At 41.5% G+C, this 16,534-nt stretch overlaps 2 protein-coding genes across 2 annotated transcripts; one reads left to right on the forward strand and one right to left on the reverse strand.

Annotated features, from left to right (window-relative positions):
- The first annotated feature begins 1,412 nt into the window (after positions 1–1,412).
- Positions 1,413–7,426, forward strand: rwdd1 (RWD domain containing 1). Its single transcript, XM_073485501.1, has 7 exons — positions 1,413–1,718; positions 2,543–2,608; positions 2,857–2,987; positions 5,739–5,882; positions 6,239–6,371; positions 6,932–6,994; positions 7,093–7,426. Exons 1-7 carry the CDS (start codon positions 1,646–1,648, stop codon positions 7,203–7,205), a joined length of 723 nt encoding a protein of 240 aa, XP_073341602.1. The 5' UTR covers positions 1,413–1,645; the 3' UTR covers positions 7,206–7,426.
- A 1,192-nt stretch (positions 7,427–8,618) lies between these two features.
- Positions 8,619–14,371, reverse strand: LOC141012104 (amine sulfotransferase-like). Its single transcript, XM_073485500.1, has 7 exons — positions 14,075–14,371; positions 13,443–13,604; positions 12,917–13,134; positions 11,985–12,111; positions 11,776–11,870; positions 11,468–11,648; positions 8,619–10,340 (listed from the first exon to the last, which is right to left on the reverse strand). Exons 1-7 carry the CDS (start codon positions 14,142–14,144, stop codon positions 10,189–10,191), a joined length of 1,005 nt encoding a protein of 334 aa, XP_073341601.1. The 5' UTR covers positions 14,145–14,371; the 3' UTR covers positions 8,619–10,188.
- Between the last annotated feature and the right edge of the window lie 2,163 nt (positions 14,372–16,534).

Here is a 16,534-nt window from a genome sequence, read left to right on the forward strand (position 1 = left end):
TTAAATTAAATCGACTCGTAGCAAAAGGCTACTGTAGTTATATTATAGAAAGTGTGTATTATATCTATTAATTCTGGCCCATATCCATAATGTTGTAGCAACAGGGTTATGAACAGATGTTCTATCACGTCAACTGCTTTCTTAAAGTCTAGAGATATAATGTCACCATCATCTTCTATAAAATCCTCAAAGTCTAGAATATATAACATAAGCTGTAACGTATGTAGTCATGAATTGATCTCTCATTCATAGACCCAGACTGAGCTGGTACAGTTGCCTAGCCTTTTGCTGAACGCCGATTTCATTTAAACAAAGGCACAATTCAATTAGTCCTGGTCTATGTAATTTGGCAGCAGAAATGCACTAACAAAAAAAAAGTCAGAATCTTCATGGTATCGTGTTTCTTTAAAAATGAATAAATCATTAGCCAGTATGCAGACAAAACCAAAAAACATTCTTGTTGGCTCAAGGAATGGAGAGTGCATACCAATTTAGTATTGACAAAGCCAAATCTGTATATTGGAGAACTCCAATTCCTTGATAAAAAATGTCAAACAGTCTGATTAGACATACATTGACTAATGACTGATATCCAAACCAATTCAACAGAGTGCTTGGTTTTAGAGACATGGATTTTGCCAAAGTAACAAGATTAAAAGCAGAATTCTTACATGATCCCAAATAACCCAAAGCTAAGAAAAGTCATTTGATATTTCTGATATATACTTACAGCAGATTCCTTAGATTAAGATTCCAGTTTGAAAGTAATGTCTGTTTATTTTCCAATGTAGATATTGAAACTGCCCACCATGAAACAACTATTGTGGAAACAACTGGAAGAATGGTTCAAACTAAAAAATGGATCTTTTGAATTTAAATCATGTGAAAAGACATTTCTTATAATGGCAAAATATTACACACACAAAGCCGAATGAATGAAAACCATTTCCAATGCTTTCATAACGACGTCACACTGTGGGCTGTTTGAAGAACTGCTGAATGTGCGCAGTTTTACAAATAAATAGACCCTGAATGTAATAACATTTCATTCACATTGAAGACCGTTTATGTACTTAATTTATTAATTCATTTTTGTGTATTTATTATTTATATTTTGTATTTAATTGCCTAGTTGTATTCGTTTAATTGTGTTTCGTTTCATTTGTTTTGTTTGTGTTTTCCGCCTCAGCGCATGTGCAGCTTTCTTTAATACCGTGCTATTGTTCACAAATATATTGTACAATAAAGTATTTTTAAAAAGTACGCGATCACGTGATTCGAACGTGTCTGTGCTGTCTGCGCATGCTTGCAGGCCAAACAAGTCGAATTCAGACGTGACGTTGTTACCGTCACAGTGAAGTTAGTGAGGAGCTGCTAAATGAAGCAGAAGTAGCTCAGTAGCTACAGCTACATGTCCATGTAGCGACCATGTACACTGAGCACATGTTCAAACAGTCGTATCTCCTATAATGAGAACGGTCACAGGTACAGAGCTAAACAGGCATCAGACCAAAGAGTCCGAACCTCGATATCATCGATCCCCACTGGGCAGGTGGAACAGGCAGCGGCGCCGGTGTGTCAGCGTGAACATACATGTAGTGGTGATGTGTTTTCTAACCTCCAGATAACCTGCAGCCACAACAAAATGACAGACTACGCAGAGGAGCAAAGGAATGAGCTTGAAGCTATCGAGTCCATCTACCCAGACTCTTTCACAGGTTTGAACTCATTACTGTAGACAAAAGCGCTGACTGCTAGCTAGCTCACCGGCTAGCAGAGACGCTAGTATTAACAGGACGAATCAAACAAACATCAGTATTTTGCTGCTGACTCTTGCACGCAGTGGCTTCACGTCAGATCATCTTTAATCTAACTTTAACTTTACTCCAGCTAAATGAACCGTGCAGCGGTGAGAGGCTCGCTGTGACACCGGGCCTTGATGCTGTTTCATATGGAGAGAAACATACGTCAGGATCCATCGAACCTGTATGATTCGTTCCACACTGAAGGACACCATATTAAATATATGTATTACACTGCAGCTGCAGGGCAGTGAGTGTTTATGTACCAAATTACCACATTTAGATTATAAAAAGGTGTTTTTGTCCTCTAAGTAAGTAAGACTTGGACAAACTTTAATGTCCTCTGAGAGATGATTAGTAGTAGAGCACAGGACATATAGACAGATTAAAAGCACTTTACATAGACATAAACAACAATAGCCTTACATCATCTATTTGGAGCATCCTCAGTGTCCTCACAGTCCAGCCTTGCATTTCAATAACTGTGTAGCCATAGAAATGAGTAGAGGGAAGACTGCTCGTCCATGTGTTTCTAGTCCCCTGGTCCAGGTCGAGTAAATGCCCTGGGAATAACATTATATACCCTGTGAGTGTCTTAACAGCATTAACTGTAAGTGTGTGATGTTGGACAGGCAGCTTGCTCTCGGCCATCAGATGTTTTTATTGGCACACAGAGAAACAAGATAAAGCTTTTTTCAAATAGCGGCACATATGATGAAACTAATCCCGTCTGTTTGTAGTGCTGTCAGATGATCCCACCAGCTTCACCATCACTGTGACGTCAGATGCAGGGGAAAACTGTGAAAGTGAGTACACTGATGTGTGTGGTATACATGTCACCTTGGTCGTCATGATACTTTGAAGTGATGTTACAGGAGCTGTTGGCCATGATGAGAAAGACAGTGATTCAAATATATAGTGAGAAAAAGTGAGTGATGACTAACATGACAGGGTTTGTATGAGTTGTGTTAGCTGTTTAGTAAACGCCTCACAAAAACTAAGCTGAAAAGTAATATCATAGCAACTGTGATATATGAGCTTTGTTTTCTTGCAGCTGTGGAAGCAACATTTAAGTTTACATATGTAGAGAAATACCCAGATGAGCCTCCCCTGTGGGAGATCAACTCCCAAGAGAACCTGGAGGACAGTGACGTGGAGGACATCCTCACCCTACTGCAGCAACAGGTCTGTCCATCTGGACTGAACATGATCTCCTTGATTTATACCGGTCCCCTGTCCACTACCTGTCTGTGAGCCTATCATGTGTCCAGGATTTGTGCAATGTGTCACTTTTGCAGATATTTATGGATTTTAACTGCCAAAGGAGAAAACCAATACGTACAGTGAAGTCCAGCTGAAGCTAAATGTCATGACTTTTTCTGTCTGCTCCAGCACAAATATCTACTCTGTAATCACATGATGTGTTCTCCTTTGTTAAAAAACCAAAAAGAACCCGAAAAAGTGCAGACTACCATTAGTTTGTAGACTAGACGGATAATTAGCGACTCGGTTTCAGCACATTTACCCCACTTAATTTAACTTTTGTCAGGGAGCATGACTAAAACATAATTAACCATCTTGGGCCGGGCTGTAGTCAAGACCAGATAGAGATAGGTCCAAGACACTTCATGAACAAGCACTCAGTCTCTACACCAGTGGTGTAGTCTAGTTTATTGCAGTGGGTATACTGTGATGATTCCCTCCCAGCCTCATACACACCCCATAAGCACCACCGCACTCACTAATGCATACAGTAGGCTACATGCATCCACACATAATTGAAAGCATTCTGAAAGACTGGGTATGCATTATCAACAATTTATTATAAGCAACACAAGACTTTAACAGCATATGACATTTACAGCTGGAGAGATTTAAATGCTTTGGACCGATTTTCTACTGTTTTAGTGTTAATCACCATCCCTGGTGATTTCGCATGGCTGGAGGAGACAGTCAGTCACTGCTTTGACAGTCAGTGGTACGCTTCACATGGGGGTTCATCACAGATCTTTGGGCTTTTTAATCGTGGTCTGGATGAGAGTGAGAAAAAAATACAGTCCTCTTTGTATTTTTTTTCTCACTCTCATCCAGACCACAATTAGGAGAGGAATTAAAACAGTATATTCACTTATCTTATCTTCAATGGAAAAATACTCCATTACAAGTAAAAATCCTGCATTCAAAAACTTACTCAAGTAACAGTACATAAGTATTATCATCTAAATATACTCACAGTATTAAAAGTAAAAGTACTCATATTGCAGAAACATTGCCACTGTGAGTGTTACATCATTATGCATCATATAATTGGATTATTAATTCTGATGCATTAATGTGTAAGTAGCATTTTACTATTGTAGTTTGTCAAGGTGGAGCCATTAAACTGATCACATGTTTTCTATATAAAATCTTAATCTGAGAAGTAAATAGTAACGAAAGCTGTTAAATCAATGTAGTGGACTAAAAAGTACAATATTTCCCTCTGAAATGTAGTGGAGTAGAAGTATAAAGTAGCATAAAATGTAAATACTCAAATAAACAACAAGTACCTCAAAATTGTAATTTAGTACAGTGCTAGTGAGTTAGTTAGATTTCACGGTAAAACTATTAAACACTGACCAACATTAAGAACATCATTCGCAGCTAGCTAACTTCAGTTACACTAGATTTGGCACAGCAGTAAATATAATTCAATACGCGCACCAACAATCCCCTGCTGTTACAATAATATCTGCTAACTTGTATGTGACTTTCACGTACCAGGTGTAACGTTAGCATCAGGCTCCTTTTCTGTAACGTTAGTTTCTGCAGTGTCATCCGAAGTGGCAGTGTAGTTTGCTTTCGTTTCATATCTCCTTTGGTGGTATATGCTACAATAATATAGAAAAGTGATTCTACATTATGTTAGCTAATTTTAAACTCGCAACGCTGAGAGCTACTGTCTAGCCGGGGAAATGACCATCAAGCAACTGTGTTCATGGGTAGGTGGCGTCAGGTATAGATCACGGACTCACGGCCAAACTCAAGCCACAGACAAAGAGCGCACAGGGTCAATTTTATGAATGGAAGTGAAAAGAGGAGACGCATTCCCTTGCAAAATTTATTTTATTGCAGTTATTTACCCGGTATTTGACAAACAAAATCACTGAAGTTAAAGTTCTGTCACAAAACTATATTGTTATGGATCTTTGCACATTTTTAAGTGGGTATACGGAAATCCTGGAGCTTTCTTAGAGGGTATACGGCGTATACCTGCGTATCACATAGACTACACCACTGCTCTACACTGAGACTACATTAGTCCTAGGGGTTGGCCAAAAAACAATATCACAATCCATAACATTGCAATTACCAGGTGATCTAGGTCCAGACTGTAGAAAGCCTATACATTTCTTAATTTCAACCATTAAAACACAGTATTGCGTTAAAGACGAGAGCCATTTGAAGTAAAAAATAGAATATAAAATAAAGTCCAGTCAGCACAGCCATATAGTTGGCCACATCACTCTAATGGTATGTTGAAGTAGTGGTTTTGAAGTTTTGAAGTTTGGAAACAGTAAGAAGACATTAATACCACAGTCTCTGTAGATTGTGGTGGCCTTTGAGATCCATCATGATCCAAAAGAATCAGATGGCCCAGCGATAACCAGACCAATCCTCTCCATTAAAGTCAGACACAAACTTGAGATAGTTTATTATAGTCCTGCTAAATCCAACAAAATCTCTCTTCCCGTAGACAACCAGTGGAGTATGAATTAACTCAGTAATAATCTGTTATGGCCATATATTAAATTGAGAACACTGACTAGCTGCTATCTGATGATAATATTCATAGAACATTATTAACGGCTTCATATGTCAGTATACAGTCTCTCCTGATCTGTCTGGTGCCTGTGTGCTCAGCATGAACACTGAGTGTATGTGGTTCCCCTGCAGGCAGAAGAAAACCTGGGCATGGTGATGATTTTCACTCTGGTGACAGCCGTGCAGGAGAAACTCAATGAAATCGTGGATGTGATGAAAAACAGACGAGAAGAGGAGAAGCTGCGGAAAGAGCGAGAGGCAGAGGAAGCGGAGAAGGTAGGAACTGAAAAAGTTCTGTTAAATTTATTAAATACTGTATGAAATGATAAAAAATGTGATTAAACAGTATATCATTAACTTCAGTCATATTTCTCAGCTTTAGTTTCAGGATGTAATGCTACTATACAGTATGTTAAAGGCAGTCTTCATTCTATCCCACACTGCCCTCAAATTGTTACTTTCTAGATTTTCCTCGAGCTTATTTTCATATTGGAACTTGGCCCTCTTTATTTCCGCTGTGACCTCTCTCCTGGCCTCTTCCTTTAAAGAATAAATGTTTCAGTCTCAGGATGGTAATATAAGAATGTGTGTGTGTGTGTGTGTGTGTGTGTGTGTGTGTGTGTGTTGGACAGGTAGCGTTCCAGGGCACAGTGGTAACCATTGAAAATTTCCTGCTGTGGAAAGCCAAGTTTGAGCTGGAGGTGGCTGAGCTGAGGAGGAGAAAACAGAAGGAGGAGGAGCAGGCAGGAAAACCCAAACTCACTGGTAAACTCTGCTGCCACACAAGCCCCTCTCACAAGCCTCTCTCACACTGCCTGTTCAAGGCGGGAATATTGCTCTCTTATTCCATCTCGCCGTCTGTTTGAAAGTTACAAGGGTGCAATGGGTAGACAGTTTTCTTCTACCTCTGATCCTCCAGTTGAGGTAGTAACAGAGCCGTAACAGAGCCGTAACAGAACCGTAACAGAGCCGCAACGGTGTCTGTGTGTAAGGGTAAGCTGGCAGCGTTGTGTTACTGTCTCTGGCAACTAATACGGGGAAAGAAATCACCAAATTGAATGAGGAAAAGTCACTGTGATGGTCAGCTAACCCTTCTGACCGGTAAACGGCCTCCCTCTCCGAGAGTGAGAGCCAGACAGGGTCTGCTGTTTACTGATGGTGATTCTGTGAACAGTTTGCTGAGACATTTTTAGATTTACAAAAAAAACAAATAAACACAGATGGACCTTTACTTTAACAATGAGGTAATAGTATTTGTACACTTCTGAACCTGAATACTGTAATTAATTATATGAAGTATAAGAATGTAACCTCTCCATCACCAGGTAAACAGCTGTTTGAGACGGACCACAACTTGGACACATCTGATATTCAGTTCCTGGAAGACGGTAACAAGCGATTTTCAGTGTTTTGTCCATATTTAGATCAGAGTGGATCTGTTGGAGAACTTTTATTCTGACTAACACCTGTCTTTTTTCTTCTGCAGCTGGAAACAACGTTGAAGTGGACGAGTCACTGTTCCAGGAGATTGAGGACTTGGACTTGGATGAGGACGACCCAGACTTTGACCCTTTAGAGATGGGCAGTGATGAGGATTAAGACAAGAGTAGTACAGAGTACTGGACCCTGCTGAGGACCGACAGGACCAGACCTGCTCCTCACTGGAATATGATCATCTGACACATTGAGAAGATCAGCATCTGCATTTATTTTTTAAAGACTCTCATAGCATTTCACACTTCATGAATACAGTATAAACATATACACCCATCAGATCTGATTTTTATGCCTGAACAATTAAATTTCCCAGATAAATGTTGGACTTGGCTCTGGTGCTGTTTGACATGCATAGTGTCCCAACAACAGGCTTGTGTTTGGCCAGAAGAGGGCCGTAAAATATCAAAAATGACTAGAGAATAGAAGGTGTAGCTACAGTAGCCGTGCACGTCGGGGTGCAGTGCAGCCACAGCTCAGTCATGTTGACTTGGACCGATCGAAACTGTGTCACGAGAGAACAAATGTTAGGTTCAAGTATAGAAAGTGTCGACCACACCTTATACATTTTATGTAAATCAAATGATGATTGTCACAAAAGGCTTACTTCCTGTTGCCAGTAGGTGGCACAATGAGTATACCTCCTAATTTGCATGTATTAGTGTTCTGGCCGGCACTATGATCAAACACGAGATATCTATTAATGGACTTATAAATATGATAATAAACAGACAAAAAGAACAAGTAAATCCTCTTCTTAGCCTGTATCCCTGTAAGAAAGGGGGGGGGGGGCTGTTATAAGCCACATCCACTTTAATCAATCCTAACTAAATCTAAGAATCCACTGAGACATGACCCTAAATCGTGCACACTGAATTTCCAATGGATCCATGTGGTATTAGGAGATGAAAGTATTGTTGCCGTTCCCTAGTGGCTGCGGCACTTGAAACTCTGCAGAGCCTCGATGTATGGTGGGCAGCTCGGGTCCAAAAAAGCCGGAGCAATTTCAATATGGTTCCCACCACCGCTGGTGCTGGGAGCCACACTGCGTTGTGGGATTGGTCAATGTACACTCAGGTGACAACAACTTCCTGTTTCATGGCAACTAACGCATTGCCACAGCAACAGCATCCAATGACAAGTCACAATACTCACCATACGCCATCATCACAGCCTTACACATTTCAGATGGATCAGGTCGAGGAGGAGCACATACAGGTTGAGCACTTCCTGTTGCCACTGATGTCACAGATGTTCTGTAGATGGGTACCAGTGATGTTGAGTAAGTGTTTTCACTCAACTGTTTGGGCTGTATGGCTACAAATACTAGTGTTCTTACATACAACATAACATACAGTGTGTCAACAGAGCCTGTAAAACCTGTGTCTAAACCAGTTACTGTCAACACAAAGTTAATTATAAAATGTATGCATTTAAAGTAAACTGTGGAGGGTTGTCACATGGAAGAATCAGTACAAACAAGGATGAATGAGCTCACAGACGAAACAAAATTAGACTAATTTCTGTAATGCATCAGTGTTTAATGTCAAGCAGTAACAAAACAAGAAGTTCGCCTGAATCAAACACAGTGTCATATAAAAAAATATATAATTTACCTCTGGAAACATGAGCATAGAATAAGTACGTAGGGCTCAGTGCGTGACGGTTTCAGTAACTACCTACACAGAATTTTCCTTTTCATTCCAAGCCTTCATCTTACACCTGGCATACAGTATCATCCCCATGTGATGCTGCTGCACCACAACAGATTCAGTTCAATGTATTCTGTGAGTATATTAAAGCAATCATTACTATGTTCAGTATACATGAATACGCAGTGTTAATGAATGTTTCTTAAGAGTTATACAGTTAAAAGAAGTTGCAGCAGGGGATAAAGTCCAGTACGTTCAAGTCGATCCGGTAAATCTTTGTGTTTCTAATTATAAACAAGTCATCATGCTCCCTTCACTAATTTGTCTGTCTGAGCTGTCTGTCTGTCTGTCTGCTGTCTGCACTGACAAACACTCCTCAGGCCTCAATTATGAAAATGTGCTTAGATTAATACTTGAACTAAGTCTCAACATCATTTAAGGTGGATTCATATAAGATGCCAAGCATTAAAAACCTTGTTCCCGTCAGTATCTTCAGCACCTGTGATCTATAAATCTCTAATCTACCATTAAATAAACAAAACAAACAAGAAGTTTGAGCGTGTCGGTGCTGCACAGAGTTCATGAAGTTCAATACCAGCACATAAAGAGCAGGGTAGACTTTGCTTCGAGATAAGATCATTTTGGCGTCAACTAAGGTTTTAAAATAACTACGCTACTTATACATGTGTTTCCTGAAGTCATACTGAAGATTGAAATTGATTATGAGTCCATTGGTGAATGAGGTCTGAAGTCATGTGACTTGAGTCCCCTCCTCAGCAGTTTAGTAGCTGTTTCTATGGAAGTTGACATAAATACAGAACTTCTCCCTGGCACACACTCAGACATGCTTCCACCATTATTGTCATGTTTCACACCTGATTTATGTGACTATCAATATAGACTATAGTAGATTCAGCATTCATAGAAAATCTCAACTGTTTTACTACAAATCACATCAACTTTACTAAGTCTTACTTTTCACTACAGCATGAAACTAAACAGGATAGTCTTCATAGCCCCATACCAGTTCTGTGTTAACACTGCTGCAGGTGAAGACTGATTGAAAGTGTGTGCACTGCATTACTCAACAACAATAATGTAGCTGTGACAGAAACAGACATGAGAGAGTGACTCAAGCAGCTGTTCATTCTCTCCAGGTAGAAGCTAACAGTCAGACGTCTGTTGGAGTTGTGTTTTCAATGAGCACCAGAAAACAAGTGTTAGTACACTGCTGAAGTCTGCTCGCCTGCAGTAGCTCATCTGTAACATAGCTTTGCATAGATTTTCAAAGTATATTAAAATGAATGGAAACCAAAGGAAGATGGACGGAAGGAAGAACTACAGTGTGGAAGTATCACAGACACTGTGGGGCAGGAGGCAGTAGAGGCTGGAATGAATAATGTTACTTCTGTATAGAAAATAGATATAGATGGTGTTCATGAAGCTGCACTGTGACTTTGGCTGAACTCAATGTCTCTGATGTCCCAGATGAAAGTCAGAGCCAGGTCCTCCATCTCTCTGTGGAAGACTTCGTCAAAGCGCTCGTTTTGGGCCACAGTGAAGTGATTCTTCCAGTCGCCAATGGTGCCTGATGTCCATGGGGCATGAAAGGAGAAGGAAAGGTTGTGGTCATCCATCCTCACTCTGACACAGATCATTAGATTTTCAATGATTTATTTTCTTTTCATTTTAGTGCCTGACTGTTTCACTTCAACCAATCACGACTACATCTGTTCGATTTAGTGATTTCCTGTAAGTCCTAGAATGTTGTTAAGTATAACTGCCTATAGTTGGGACATCATAAATTTATCTTGTTACCAGTAGTCACAAAAAACAATCAAATAAAAAGGAACACAGATGTTTGTAGACACCCACAAGTCTTATAGAGTCCTGCTCACTCATGTGTACCCAAACCATCACCTCACAGCTGATCCATATTTTCATATTAACAGTGAGCACACAGTGTTGCATGTGAATGATGTCGGGATGAACTCGATCATCAACTCACTAGAGCTTGTTCGTATCTTTCGGCTTATTGTTTTGGTCAGTGAAAGAGCTCTAGAAATCAACTGGACACATCACAACAACCAGCAGACAGACACAGTCCAGCTGGTGAACACAGTCTGAGACCAGCTGGTGAACGCGGTCTGAGACCAGCTGGTGAACACATTGGAGCATTTACGAGCTAAAGAGCAACTTATTTTGCTCAGGAGTTGGTGCAGACCAAAAGCAGCTAGCAGACAGTGAATGATGGACTCACATCCATCATGTGGACACAAACAGGACTCCTAACGAATGCTGCTGTTGCTCTGGGTCTGCTGGATGAATGAGGAGGCAGCTGTGTGCTGACGAGCTTTAACTTCAACACTGACATGTCAGTGTTTACAGCTCCTTTCTGCTGCCTCCATGTGGCCACAAGATACCATTTAAATTCTATACATAGGTGCTTAAATATTACATTATTAGACCCACTAAATGTGTCACTTTCATCTCCTGGAATCTTACAACTTCTGTCTAAACCCAGCTTTCCAGTGTATCCACAGACCCTCAGCTCAGCCGTCCTGTGCCGGTCTGTTATTAGTTCAAACGTTTCACTATGCTGTCTTTCAGTATAGTGAACCAAAACCATTCTTTGGGTCGATTGTTGAGTACTTAAGAGGTTTTTAAGCAAAGTGTTGAGTCCCTTTGTTAAACTGAAGCAGTAAATACTCTCACCTTTCCTCATGAATGTTCCCTGGTGGTGGTTGAGCAGGTCACCTGACACCTGCTCATAGTTGGCCTGAGGGATCTTCTTCATGTTGTTGAAGGTGCTGTGTCTCACCACATTTGCCAGCTGATCACCAGTCAGCTCTTTTCCCAGGAACGAGGAGATCCTCTCCACTGCTGACTGCAGGTCCTGAACCAAAGTACAGCAGCATAAATGTACTAAAGATCTCTTCTTAAAACCATTTTACCCTCTGATACCCCAACAAGAGCCTACAACACAGTATGCATTTACAGATTCAAATGTTTTGAGACCCTACTTGAATCATTTCTTCATAAGTGATGAACAGCATGTTCATATCATCCTTGTGTGAGTACCAAGTCTTAATGTGCTCAAACCAGCTGCTGCCAAACACTGCAACGAACAATGCACAATATCACCACCACAAATGTCGACAATCATCATGAGCTACAAGCAACGTTCTCTGTGCAGACATCATTGTGAGTGACAGGAGAGAGCTGCTCTTACCTTCTCCTCTCATGAACTTCTCAAAGAAATCATCAAAATCCTTTGGAGTTTCCAACATGTTTGCGAGCTTATGGAAGTAGAAGTAAGACACAAGGACATCTTTGGGATTTCTCGCCACGTAGATCACCTAAAAAAGTTAAGGTCTGTGTATCAACAACATACCACTTCATCCTGCACTCTATCCTAACTCTGCTGGGGACGGACTGACTTTATAATTGCCTTATTAGATTTTAAAGCTACAATAGCTCATCACAATACACACAGTAAGTCCTGCTTTATCAGTGTGTCAGTCTGTAATTGTAATGTTCATGCCAAATTCCTTCTGCGGCCTAAAATTGACCTCTGAGTGTTAATGGGATGATTTGGCTGTGTGCCATTTCCCACAGCTACAGGGAGGAAGTCACATGGCCAACTGCAACAAACAACAGAGGAATGCAGGGTGAAGAGAGCGAGAACACAACCTCCACCAGACGCACAGCACAGTTTCTTTGTGTGGTCACTGTAGCAGCGAGGCCTGTGAATGGCACTCTGTCAAACACCGTGCAGCGCTGCCACAACAGTAACAACACAACTACTGGAGGGATTTCCTTAATTCAGCTGCTGATGTTAATGTGCCACATCTGGACACAGTCAGAGTCACAGTCAGTTTTAGTATTACTGATTTAAGGCCGACTTTAGTTTTCAACTCCTGCTGCTGCAGTGGACAGGAGGCAATACAGAATCACACAGCTGCTATAATATAACGTGTCCTCGAGGGGAGCTTTGTATTGTTGACAACTATTGCTCATCAATAAACACATTAAGATGTCCTTATAGCTGCACACAACATGACTGTGTTATAAATCAGTTCTTCAGTGTTTGTATGCTGTGACTGATTGTTAGTACAGTGTTACTGTCAGAGCACAGAGGAGACGCGGGGTTAGAGAGCTCACCTTTCCCATCCTCTGGCTCAGAGCAGCAGGCATGAACTGGTACTGCAGATGGGTGACCCTCAGCCTGGGTGAGGGGGCCATGATGAATGCCTGCCTGCTGCCTTTCAACTCAATCCAGGGGATGAGGTCAGCGTTGCATTGGTTGTTGAGCTCACTGACGGCCGTCACGTCTCCTTTCGCCTCAAAGAGCAGCAGTATCTGCTGCATCCAGATGGTTCCTGTGGAGCAGAGCACAGGCCTCAGGTCTGTGTCCCACACTGTACAATGAGGACATGTCTCCTCCTCTCTCTGCCACCTTTGTCCTCATTTCTCTTTGACTGTTTTTACAATACACACTGCAGCAGATCATTTGACACCATTCTCTCCACTCAAATCACAAAAGACTGGGACATTCATCTGGAACTGCTGTTCACACTAATTAGCCCTGTTCCTTCCTCTGTGCTGAGTCCAGCACAGAACAGGACACACAGCAGCCTGCATGACACCAGCAGCAGGCCTCCAGATGCCATCTTTACCTTGCTCTCACCTGATTTTGGGTATGTGACAACAAACACGTCCGAGTCTCTGATCTCCAGGTTATAAATCTGGTCCACATCCTCTGGATCATGAGTCCCGTGGATCAGCTTGAAGCCTCTGTGTGTCACCAGTTCATGCTGCTGAGGCTCCACATCATTAACATCCATGACGGCTGGAGGAAGATGACACTGAGTTCACACAGTGCTCCACCTGTTCATTCACAGGGTTGAGAGAGAGCGGCAGGCTGTTGGGTTTCATTTAAACCCACACAGAACTGAACCTTGAACATGTTATCGCTTAATTACCTATATCACCAGGAAACAATCCAGAGTCACAGGACTCAGGTAGAACCAGCAGCTGAATGACCAAAGGACAGAAATCAACACACAGATAGTGTGAGGCTCTGTCTCTCTCTCACACACACACACACACCAAGCCTGTACACTGGACACACACACACACACACACACACACACACACACACACACACACACACACACACACCAGCCTGTACACTGGACACACACACACCAGCCTGTACACTGAACACACACACACACACACACACACACATACCAGCCTGTACACTGGACACACACACACCAGCCTGTACACTGAACACACACACACACACACACCAACCTGTCGCTCTGTGCGCGCTGAACAGAAGAATAGAGACACAGTGCGCTGGATGATCCGCTCGCTCCACCATCACGAAACACTTGGAGTGAATCCAGTTTATCGCTATAAATACGTTTCAGAGGACCCACCTCCTCACCTCCTCATTCCTGACATCTTAGTGCGCTTTGACCGCTGGAGGAGGTGAGGAGGGAGGACCTTCAGCAGGTGAGTCAGCAGGTGAGTTGTCCCTTCGGTCTTACACTGATACACTACAGGAAACAGACAAACTGCCTCTGCGATGTCACCACCAGAGCGAGGCGCTGCAACACGTGAGGCTGCGTAATGAAGTCCGGACGACACACAGACTGGACTGCAGCATCCAGAAGAGCCCGACCAACACACGTCTGAGATAAATAAACTTCTCATTAAAGGAGCAGTCTGCAGTTCTGTGTTAGAAATGTTAATGAGCAGAGAAAGATTCATTGGCTGATTTTTTTTTCTGCCTAAACAAACTAAACAAACTCTGTTTTCATGACTGAATAAACTGAATTTCTCTTCTCCAGACCTACACAGTAATCCTGTAACAAAGTTATAATTAAGGTGTATACTGACAAATACAGAGAGAAGTCTAAGTATATTTATCTTGTACTCCAGATATACTTCAGACTTAAGACTCAAGTATAATTAAGTATAGTTTCCTTACAGAGCGTTTCCCAGCCTGAAGACTATGTTCATACTGGGTATTTGTTAGTTTGTGTTTTGAACTGGGACGTCAGTTTGACTTGTCCTTGTTCCGTTCTTATAGTTTGGTATCCAATACAATATTAGTTTAAAAAGAAAACAAATATGTCCTTAATCCTGACAATGTCATGTGAATGTATATATGAGTTAACATCAAGTCCACCTTAAGTACACTTAAAGGTACATTCCAAATATAAAAATGATACCTCAATAGTTTCCTAATAGTATACTTTAAAATACAAACATAATATATAGTAAGTAAGTTGACTGTAAGTCTTTAAGTGGCAACATACAACTTTTCCCCTGAGGCTGGATTCACACCGAATCAGGCGCTGTGGCAGAAACGCAGGTTGTCCCATTCACACACACACATTTCTTTGTGCAGAGCTACAGTATGTTTCACTTGTGATCAGTCGGTTTGGTCTTGTGCTCCAGTTTAAAACACAGTAATGATCTGCCCCATCCTGGTTGTCAGCTGTATCTTTAATCTGTGGATGAGGACAAATGATCACAGGTAGGACCAGCATGCTAGAAGCATAACAACATAGCTTCAGCATAACTGATCAGTGGCGGATAAAGTTCACATCACGTCACACACATGGACCATGGAGTGACACTCCCACATCGCCACACAACTCTGTGCATTTCGCCGCACTGCATGCACCCTTAGTATTTCCAGGTGGTATTATTGTTGGCCCCGCTGTTGCAAAGGCAACTGGCTCGTTTCCATTTTCCTCAGAGTCACAAATAACAACACAAACAGACCAAACATGAGTGTATTCAATCATTTAGTCTATGACAGGATGGGATGACCAGGTCCACCTCCCTTCTCTCAGGTGACCGCTACATTGTGCAATCAACATTTACTTCATCGTGGTGCGTCGAAGCAAAAAACTTGAGTAGTACAGGAAGTTCACTGAAGGTTTACTTGATGTTACAGCCATGACTGTTCACCTGTAGTGGAGTTCACAGTAGAGTTGCAGTACAAAATAAAACGTATGTGTATGAAGGTGCCCCCCTGACAGCTCACTTGGTAGAGCATGCGGCTCACGTATGGAGTCAAGTCCAGCAAGATTACTTGCAGTTAAAGCTGGAGGCATGCAGGAGTTAAAAGGTGCCAAACAACGTACAGAATAATCACCAGATTCTAAAAATAAAATTAACTTGGAGTAGACTTGTGTTTTGTAAGGGGGGCTGTTAGTGTTTCATGGTGTCTGAGGCTGTGCAGTAGAGCACCGGGCCACAGAGCAGCTGGCACTATTTATTCAGTGTCACTGGTTTTTAGTTCCAACTTTCTATCACCATTTTGACTCAGAGGGCAAAGATGATATATTGATATATATCTGCATACTCATGAAAAAAATCTGAAGAAGAAATCTTTTAATCTTCTTTAATGTCTGTGTTTTATTTTTCAGCAGAACTTATTTTCAGTGCAAAATATTTGTGTCAGTGCCAGTGCAACTTTTTCAAATCCAGATGTTTCAATGCCAAAGTTTCCTGTTTCACTTCAGGTTTTGTTTCAGTGACACAGTTATTTTCAAAGTGAGGGTTTACCATCACTGTTCTAGCATCATAGTTTGTAAGCATCAGTACAGTTAAAAGTAAAACTCATAAAATAGTGCTTGGATAAGGGAACAGTGCAACAGTCAGCAATACGTTCATGTATAAAGAAATCAAGCCCAAATCAATCCAGACCTAACTGAACCTCCTGGCTGAAGACAACAGAGTTCTGTACACTGA

This window comes from Pagrus major, chromosome 17 (genome assembly GCF_040436345.1).
Source record: "Pagrus major chromosome 17, Pma_NU_1.0".
Lineage (NCBI taxonomy): Eukaryota > Metazoa > Chordata > Actinopteri > Spariformes > Sparidae > Pagrus > Pagrus major.

Coding starts and splice junctions, on each gene's coding strand:
- rwdd1 (XM_073485501.1), top strand. CDS start 1,646: ATGACAGACTACGCAGAGGAGCAAAGGAATGAGCTTGAAGCTATCGAG. Junction 2,609..2,856: donor TGCAGGGGAAAACTGTGAAA/GTGAGTACACTG, acceptor GTTTTCTTGCAG/CTGTGGAAGCAACATTTAAG. Junction 2,988..5,738: donor TCACCCTACTGCAGCAACAG/GTCTGTCCATCT, acceptor GTTCCCCTGCAG/GCAGAAGAAAACCTGGGCAT.
- LOC141012104 (XM_073485500.1), bottom strand. CDS start 14,144: ATGGTGGAGCGAGCGGATCATCCAGCGCACTGTGTCTCTATTCTTCTG. Junction 11,871..11,984: donor GAAGTTCATGAGAGGAGAAG/GTAAGAGCAGCT, acceptor TGTTCGTTGCAG/TGTTTGGCAGCAGCTGGTTT. Junction 11,649..11,775: donor CTTATGAAGAAATGATTCAA/GTAGGGTCTCAA, acceptor ACTTTGGTTCAG/GACCTGCAGTCAGCAGTGGA.